The sequence below is a fragment of the Rosa chinensis genome, chromosome 2, assembly GCF_002994745.2.
Source record: "Rosa chinensis cultivar Old Blush chromosome 2, RchiOBHm-V2, whole genome shotgun sequence".
Taxonomy (NCBI): Eukaryota; Viridiplantae; Streptophyta; class Magnoliopsida; order Rosales; family Rosaceae; genus Rosa; species Rosa chinensis.
Window position 1 is genome coordinate 43,886,510 of NC_037089.1, and position 10,133 is coordinate 43,896,642.

At 42.7% G+C, this 10,133-nt stretch overlaps 1 protein-coding gene across 1 annotated transcript; it reads right to left on the reverse strand.

Moving 5' to 3' along the window:
* Nucleotides 1-1,751: 1,751 nt before the first annotated feature.
* Nucleotides 1,752-2,393, reverse strand: LOC112184327 (uncharacterized protein K02A2.6-like). The gene has a single exon (XM_024322585.1). The coding sequence runs from the start codon at nt 2,391-2,393 to the stop codon at nt 1,752-1,754; it is 642 nt and encodes a 213-aa protein (XP_024178353.1).
* Between the last annotated feature and the right edge of the window lie 7,740 nt (nt 2,394-10,133).

Consider the following 10,133-nt stretch of genomic DNA (forward strand, 5'->3'; position numbering starts at 1 on the left):
GATAAATTGCTTGAATGTAAAGAGCAACAAGTAAAGTGCAGGAAAGATAAATACCAGTAAAGAAAGCGATAAGATAAACACGTAAAGATTGATAAGTGATGTTGAAATGTTGAAATGTATTGAGATAAAATTTGTGTAATCGCGTAGAGCGTTTGGTCGAGGACTTCTAACAATGAATCCTATGGTCCTTTTTATAGTGAAGCTAAACTACTGAATGAAGGAAAAGAAACAATTTCAGCCTTTACAGTTAAGACCGCATTGATTACAAATAGAACAGTATTCATGTTTGTGATATCGTTGTCAATGATTAATTCTATCATGAACAATCAATCAGGTCTTGTAACTGATGATTGGCAATAACACCTCCTGATACTCATACAAGTTAATTGCCCCAAACTTCGGTAATGTTTCTCCTGACAATCAACCTCTTTGACGTGCCGCGGCTAATTAGCCGCGGTCATTCATTATGACTTGTGGCTGTCATTCGTTAAACTTTGTGATTTACTTGATTTCTTCCGATTTAATAATGGCTTTCTGCACACGTTATTTTTAGTCATCAATTTGACAATAAACATTTAATGTGCCGCGGCTAATTAGCCGCAGATATTCATTACGCTTTGTGGGCCGGGCCCACCTATCTGCCACGTGACAATAAACATTTAATGAATTAGCCGCGGATATTCATTACGCTTTGTGGGTCGGGCCCACTTATCTGCCACGTGAGCCTTGCCAAATATAGGTTCAAACAGAGCCCCCCAGTCCCTTGAGCTTCAGCCTAGATGCCGAGTGGTTGAGGGACTAAAAGATTATTTTTCTAGAAAAATCTCTTGGCAAGGTTCATGCATTATAGTGTTGGTGACATTCGTCACGCAGTAGCCACTCACCGCGGCTCCTTGTTATGCCACGGCTATTCAACCATTGGTTTGACAATCTATTAAATTATGGACATTTAGATATGATCAATTGCTAGCCGCGATCATTTGATAGCCGCGGCTCTTCAACCGTTAATTGCAAGCTTACTCCTTCATGGCGATTTAACCACGATTCATTAAATTATGGACATTTAGCAGCGGTCCTTTGCTAGCCGCGGCTATTCAATAGTTGATTTCAAGCTTACTCTTTCACGGCCATTTAACCACGATCCATCAAATTATGGACACTTAGCCGCAGTCCTTTGCTAGCCGGAATCATTTGATAGCCATGGCTATTCAATCGTTAGTTACTACCAAAAGCTAGAAAAACTCGCCGGTACCATCCAAAGAGTTGAGGATTATAAATTATACGTTCTATATGCCCAGTATACAATTAGTTAACCATAGACCTTTATTAACCGCGTCCGTTCAAGTGCAGCTCTTCAACAACCGTGCTACTCGTGATACCAGCTAGCCGTTCATGTACCCACCAAATATGGTCCTTTGCCGGCTACGGTTATTCATTGAATTCATGAGATGTAGCCCCCCAAGTGAGTCGACTATTGATTGTCTAAGCATCAAGTCGAATCACTTAACTTGTTACTAAGGTTCTGACATCTCCTATGCAGTAGGATAATACTTCTTCAAGTGCTGGCCATTGATAGGCATGTAATGGAGCTCGCCATCAAGGTCCCGAAGATGATACGCTCCATTGCCAAGGATTTGATCCACTGCGAAAGGTCCTTCCCACTTGGGTGACCATTTTCCGTATTTTGGATCTTTCGCGGTCGCAGGGAGGACCGCCTTCCAAACCAAGTCATCCTGAGCGAAGGTCTTGCCTCAAACCCGTTTATCATAAGCCCTTGCCATTGCACGTTTTTTAGCTTCAATCTTGTTGTAGGCATCCAATCTAGCTTGGTCTAGTTCTTCCAATTCTTGTAGCATTGCTTGAGTATAGTCACCGGTAGTTAGACTATTTTGTTCTGCTACTTGTAGGGCTTTGATTTTTGTTTCAACTGGAAGCATGGCATCGTGGCCATATGTCAAAGAAAATGGTGTTGTACCAGTTGCTGATCGCTTGGAGGTTCGAAGGGCCCATAATGTCTCAGACAAAACATTATGCCAATTGCGCGGCTTATCTGTTATCATTCGCTTTAATACGTTAATCACCACCTTATTAAAAGCTTCTGCCTGGCCATTTGCTTTGGGGTAGTAGGGGGTAGAATGAATCATTTGTATTCCCAAATCCTTAGCAGCACTATGCACAGCATCAGAGATAAAGACGGATCCACGATCCGCAATAATTGTTTCTGGGACGCTAAACTGATGTACAATCTCTTGTTTAATGAAGGTAATCACTGTTTCACTTGAGATAGAAGTGTACGGCTTGGCCTCAACCCATTTTGTGAAGAAATCTGTCGCGACAAGGATCCACACATGTTGCTTAGATGATGGGGGATGAATTTTTCCAATTATATCCATGGCCTAACTACGGAACGGCCACGGTTTAACAATAGGGTGCAATAAATCAGCCGGTACTCATTGACGTGAACCATGGATTTGACATTGTTTGCAGCCACGAGAAAATTCAATGCAATCCTTCATTATAGTAAGCCAATAGTAACCATGTCTACGAATTAACCAACTCATTTTTATCCCTGCTTGATGAGCTCCACAAATACCCTGATGAACTTCACGCATAACTTTAAGAGCATCTTGTCCCCCGACGCACAATAGAAGCAAGTCATCACCACTTTTGCGATACAGCTGATCCTTGTAGAGTATGAAGTTCGCGGCTAAATATTTGATCTTACGATCATGTGTACCTTCAGGATTGTCATGAAACCGAATTATGGGATATCTCCAATAGGATTGATCCACAGTAATTACAAAAATTTCCACGGGTACGCCACGATCTTGCAAGGCAGGCATCGTTCTCCTCATAACCTTTACAATTAGACTTGTCTCAGTTTTTCCAAACTTCATACCAGAAGCGAGTTGTGCCATTTCGTTGGCACCAGAGTTTTCCTTTTGCGGTATATGGACGAAAGAAATCCTATCAAAAGCCTCGGCTAGTTGGTCTGCGAATGCATAATACGGTAACAAGGACCAACTTGTACATTTGAATTCCTTAACTATCTGATTAATAACCAACTGTGAGTCCCCAAGTATGAGAACACGACGAGCTCCCATCTCTTGTAGCATCTCCATTCCAATGATCAAGGCCTCATATTCAGCTTGATTATTAGTACAAGAAAAATCCAGTTGAAAGGCAAATTGGAACACTTCTCCTTCAGGAGATTCAATCATAACTCCAGCTCCGGCTGAAGTCTCTGTACTGGAACCATCAAAATGCATTTTCCAAAAGTTGTTTTGCATAGGCTTTATGTCAATGGTTCCAATTTCAACGTCTTCCGTTAGTTCCATTTCTGTGGAGGGATGGTGAGCTAAAAAGTCGGCCAATGCTTGCCACGTATTTAAAAGTAAACTCTGAAAGAGCCATAGTCCATTTGCCAATACGGCCACGGATGATTGGCTGAGTAAGCATATATTTAATCAAATCTGTCTTTGATATAATGTGGACTACTAATGGCAACATGTAATGTCGTAGCTTTATGGCTGAAAAGTACAATGCTAAACACAACTTTTCAACAGGGGTGTACCTTTCCTCTACAGGCGTCAGAATTAGACTCAAGTAGTATACAGCTCGTTCCTTCCCTTGATCGTTATCTTGGGCTAAGAAGCCACCAATTGAATTCTCAGCCGCGACTAAGTATAACTTGAGCGGCCGGCCTCTAACTGGAGGTACCAATGGGTTTGCAAGGTAGTGTTTAATGACGTCCAATGCGCGCTGGTGCTCCTCCTTCCAAACAAATTGTTCCTCATTCCTTAACCGTAACAGAGGTGAAAATGGTTAGATCTTTCCTGCTGAATTTGCTATAAATCGTCTCAAAAAGTTAACTTTGCCTAAAAAAGATTGTAACTCCTTCTTATTTGTCGGAGGTGGTGCACTGATGATAGATTTTGCTTTATTCTTGTCCACCTCAATCCCCAATTTATGCACAAGAAAACCCAAGAAATTTCCAGCTAAAACCCCGAAAATACATTTTTGTGGGTTCATTTTGAGTTTATGAGCTCGCATCCTCTCGAATGCTTGTCTTAAATCAGCAATGTGGTTCACTTTCTTGCCAGACTTGACGACGACATCACCTATGTATACTTCTACTGTCTGGCCAATAAGATCATGGAAGATCATGTTCATGGCCCGTTGGTATGTAGCCCCAGCATTTTTAAGGCCGAATGGCATAACAACCCATTCATATGTTCCAAGTGCACCAGGGCATCTGAAAGCTATCTTGTGCACATCTTCTTCAGCTATAAATATTTGATTGTACCCAGCATGGCTGTCCATGAAAGATAAAATTTCATGGCGTGATGCTCTATCTACAAGAAGATCGGCCATGGGCATGGGATATTCATCCTTAGGAGTAGCCACATTCAGATTTCGAAAGTCAATGCACACTCTAATTTTGCCATTCTTCTTTTTAACTGGCACAACATTAGATATCCATTCCACATACCTAGCAGTATGAATAAAGCCAGCATAAAGCAATCGTTCTATCTCATTTTTTATTTCTAGCTGCACCTCGGCAGAAAATCACCGCGGTGGCTGTTTATGTGGTTTACAATCATTATACAAAGGTAGTTGATGTTCTATAACACTCCGGTCTAAACCAGGCATTTCATGATAATCCCAAGCAAAACAATCTTTATATTCGCTAAGTAAAGCTACTAGCTCTTCCTTAAACTCACTGGAAAGTAGCTTGCTTATGAAGAGTGGCTTCGGATTTTCAAGAGTACCAAGATTGATTTCTTCCCTAGGATCTTCTACCTCTATTAGAGTATCTTCCAACTCGGCTGGAGCAGGGCCGAGCTGTTCCTTTTGGATCTCATCTTCATGTCTACCATCAGACAAAAACTCTACTAAGTTAATGGCCGCACCTAAGTGGGTGGCCCTCTCGTGCCAATAGGCCAGCAGATTGCTCATGGAATTCTCAACTGCGGCCATCTTCTCATCTTCTTTTCTCATGTCACTCATTAAGGACTGAATCAAAAAGCTTAGCCAAGGCAGGACGCTCCGAGTCTTCCAAAACGGTCTCGGCGCCAAGTGAAATCATCCTGCGCATGGTAACACCAGTAATTTTTCCCGTGTGGTCTTCCCTTCAGATCTCAGATGGGCCAACCTGTTCATCATAGTATGCAGCCTCTACGACATTAGCCGTGGCCTTGAATGGCTTATCATCAGCCTTCACGATCTCAATCTCATCTTCATTCTAGAATATAAGCATTTGATGAAGAGTGGATGGAATGCACATGTGTTTGTGGATCCAATCGCGGCCCAATATAGCATTGTAGGTGGTATCAGCATTAATCACATAGAAGCCAGTAACGATGCTTTTGCTCCCAACCTTAATCTCCAACGGAATCATTCCCATAGTCTTCTTTTTGCTACCAGAAAAATCATACACCGCCAGATCAGCAGGTAGAATATCTTCCTCTCCTTTCTTCAACTTTGAAACTACGGTCACCGGATAACATTAACCGCAGCACCACCATCAACTAGGACTTTAGACACTGGATATCCTTCAAAATATGCAGTGATATACAATGGTTTGATGTGCTTGACCATGTCTTGAGTTGGTTTGGAAAACTGAGCATGAGATTGCTCTTCAATAAGAACTTTTGGTACAACTGTATCCTCAACATCCCCTTCCATTGACTGTGGCTGGTCAGGCTGCGCTAAAAAATCTATGGGAAGAACATAAACCATGCTCACTACGGCCTCTCCTCCGTTAGCTGGAAATGTCATTTCCTGATTCAGCGATGATGACGCTACAACTCTTTCATCCACCTCACCTCCTTCACAGTGGCCGGTGAGGTCTTCACCATTGTCGTGGCTATTGAAACTTCCGCCGCGGCCAATGAGGTCTTTATCATGGTCGCGGCTATTGAAGCTTCCCCCGCGGCCAGTGAGATCTTCATCACAGATAATGAAGTCTTCTTTAAAGCTAACATCAGTTGGCTTCTCAAACTCTGGCTCTTCTTCTATCTCAATCATTGGCTGCTCATCTTCAATATGGAATTTTCCATCAGTCGGTATTTGGTTGGCTTTTCCATCGCACACAAGAGAACTGGTTTGTTGATGAGTGTTATTGTAGTCTATGTCTATGTTTACTAGTTCCTCTTCCAACTCAAAATCAGAATCTCCCTTGCCGAGCTCTGCAGCATATTCAAGTTCTCGTTGGCGAATGCGTTCTTCCATCTTCACCAACAACCTCCTCTCTTGTGGAGTTACTCCATTGTACTAATAACCGAATACATTTTGTGGTACTCCTTGAGATACTTGAGATCTCGCTGGGATACTGGTAAATCTACAGTGTCCGCCACTAACTCCACACCATCTAATTGTGCCTGATACAAAATCTTCAATCCTGCACTTGATGTACTTTGCACCATCAAAGGCTCAAGCCCTGGGTTTTCTGTTAAAGCCTTCATAGTATCAAGTTCTTCCCACGTCGGGCCATATAAAGCTAAAGCTGAATGAGTCATGTGGTACTCCTTCATGGTAGTCCAACTCTTCGAGGAAAAATGAGGTAGCTTGTTTCTCAGGACTTCAACTTTCAACTTCTCAACTTGAAAGTTCCCCTTGACTCCTAGGGGTAGCTTGTTAGATGTAGTTGCTGGAGCTTTCTCTGTAGTAGGAACATAACTGGTTACTTTCTTCTCACCCTCTGCAAACAGCTCTGAGGGTGTTGTCGACATAGAAGTGGATCCTGAATCAAATTTCCTTGTTTGAGGATGACTACCATGCTGCTTTTGTCGATTCTCTCTCTCTTGCCATCCATGGAACCTTTGCGTGTTGCTTCTATCCTCAAGTTGTTTTTGTGCCTCTTCATCTTTTCTCACCAACGCCAACCTTCTAGCCAAGGCAAGCTCTCGTTGCTGCCGGCGTTTCTGGGTTTTGGATAAAGGCTCAATGCGGTGATCTCTAGACACTCTACCATACCACCTATTGTCATGGGTGACTGGAGGCTTGTATGTCCGTGGCCTCCTTTCATCATATCTCCCGGAAGCCTCTCTTGCTAGCCCAACTAGTGCGGCTAGTACGGTCATACACCACAGGAGATTTTCCTTTTTCTCGATCAGTCTGACCATGTTTTATTGGAGAACTTTCCTTCTTGCTGCTGTCATAAGGAAGGTTATCACAATAAAGCCTTCTACGGACAGGCTTTGGCTCAATCTTTGTGGCTATCGGTCTGTCTCTCTTAGTGTACTCTTGTCCATGCCTTCTATAATAACTTGGTTCTGCGGCCGAAGAGATTCTCTGACTGCCTTGCACTTGGGATTGAGACTTTTGAGAAACCCCTTGATCAAGTAGCTTAACCTTCTCCCTGACTTTGTGGTTGTCATGAGTCTTTGGTTGCAGAACTTTATCAAGACCAACCTCCTTCTGGCACCTTCCGTATAGCACTGCGGCCATTGGGACTTGAACAGTTGTTAACTTAGAAGGAGAAAGCTTGATTGAACCTACCATCACTCCTTCAGCCATAGAGAGGTCCTTCTGCTTTGCACTCATGTTGGCTGCCATGGGAATCCCAGCACTAACCATATTCACTTTGGCAGCCGGGAAAGGGTCACTATCCACCTTCTTTGTAGAGCTTGACGTGCCAGAGAACTTGAGCTTTCCCTGATCGATTAAATCCTGCACAACATCACGAAAGATAACATAGTTATTAGTCTAATGTTTCCAGGAATTATGAAACTTACAAAACATTCTTCCTTACATTTGTTCAACAATGGTAAAACATGTCCAGCAGATAATTTAATTAACTTCGCGGCTAAAAGTTGATCAAAGATCAAATCAGCCTTGCGCATGTCAAACGAATACTTGCATGGTGGAGACTTATAAGTGTCGTGTAGAGAACGTGCAACTGACTCCATTTTCTCTAAAGCCTTGCATACAAAAGGTCGTTTCACAGTAAGCTCGGCCGAATTAATTTCGGCCATATCTTCGTTGCTACTCCACTCTTCAATATGGGCCGTGCCAACGGCCTGACTATTGTAGTATGTGCCTTTTGAAGCAAGCCTTTTCTGCACCTCCTCTCTCAAAATTGCATCGTATCTTATGACTCTGGATTCAAGTTCATAAAGATCTCTGAATGTCAAACCTTCAAACTTTTTCCTAAACTCGAATCCAAGTCCTGCCAATGCCATCTCTACAAACTCAGATTCTGGTAACTGCGCTTTGCATCTGGCTCTTAGGAATTTAAATCTCCCTATATACTCTTGAGCAGTCTCATTGGCCCTCTGAAATGATTTAGCCAACTCAGCTACCGGTATGTTCTGCTCTGCCTTGTGGAATCGGTCATGGAATGCTCGCTCAAGATCCCTCCAATTTTGGATAGAATTGGGTGGTAGGTTCACGAACCATGAAAAGGCTGGACCGGTAAGAGAATTGACGAACAATTGCATGCGGTTCTCTTCACTATTTGCCTCACCACACTGTGAAATAAACCGTCCGATGTGTTCAACTGTAGACTGATAAGCATCCCCAGAAAACAAATGGAAAGTGGGAACACGGTATCGATGCGGTAAGGGAACTTGGTCGATATGAGGTGGATACGGCTTCGTATAAGTAGGTCTATCCATCCGCTGGCGCAAATCACCCACCATGCCCTCCACCAGATTCTGAACTTCATTAAAGAGAACAGGTCTATTATGATCACCATGCCATGGCTGCATTGGTTGTTGCTGGTTTTGGATTGGCTGCCATTGTATTCCATGCTTCGCGTGATCTGGTGGATTATGATGCAGAGGAACTTGTTGGCCACATGCTTGATTTGTCGCTTGGTTCAGCCAAGGTTGTAGACCAGTAGTTTGTTGTTGTGCATATACATGTTGATTGAGGGGTTGAACATGTCTCGCAACATTATTTTAGTTGAGGGTTTGATGAGCCAGGTAGTTCTGAGGCCGTGGAATCTGGTGTACATGATTCTGGTTGCTTATATTTTGCCTTAAGTGTCCATTAGGAAAAACTTGTTGAGTTGACACTTGATGAACTGACTGCTGCCGCGGCTCTAAGAAAGAATGTTGTTGACCTAGAGAATGAACAGTCGCAGTTGGTCTCATCGACAATGGTGCAGCCTGTCCAGTTGGATGTAGTATTTGTTGTGTTTGACTGCTTTGACCTTGCTCAAAAGACCAATTTCTATTGCCTTCATTCTGATTGCTATGCGGCACTTGTGTTCCTGTTCCAGTCTGAAACCAACGTAGCCACGCATTCATCATATCAGACTGGACTCCCATGCTGCGGTTGAGTTGCCCAAAACCATTTTCAAGATTGCGGTCAAGCCGAGTGAAACAATTTTCAAAACTTCGATCCAGCCGACCGATGCCATCTTCAACGTTGTCAAGATCATTGTTAAGACTCTTCCAAGATACATCTGCCGCAGTGGCTGCTGGTGCGCTCGTAGGTACTAATTCATACAATGGATTAAATCCTGATGGCCATGGAGTCTTTCCTGTACCAACTGTTGCAGACATGTTAAGTGGCTTATACAACGGATTATAGCCTGCAGAGGATGATAGGCGCATTTTAATGTGATATTTTAAATGTTAATTCCTCACATTTTGCTTAGTTATTCCTTAACGAATCGATTTTTAACTTAATTTCTAATTTTAGGTACATTGGAGTAGATGAAGAAGAAATGAGTGTTACGTCCATAATTACCTAGAAATGATGGAGAAGAATGAAAATGCACTAAAAAGTCAACCTTGAATATTTTCTTACTCCGGCTAGGAGAATCAGAGCCAAGCAAGGAAGAAGGAGCGGCCACCTGACCAACTGAACTCGAAATGAGCTGAAACTCTCCAGATCCATTCTAGACACCCAAATGATCATTTCTTATGAAGAGTGCCAGAGAAAAATATGAGTGGAAGGCCTTCAAACAATCCGCCCAATTTTCTACAGAAGTAAAACCGGAAAACTGGACCTGTAAGAGGTCCAGCAGCATTTCCGGCCCAACCACATGGAATAAAGCTCTGAAAATTTGTCAGGATGATCTACACTCATAGTGGAACATTTTTTATGAAGAAGTCGAAGGCTCATTCTGAAGTTTTGATGGAGAAATAATTGAAGGAATAAAGGGGAAGAAACTGACC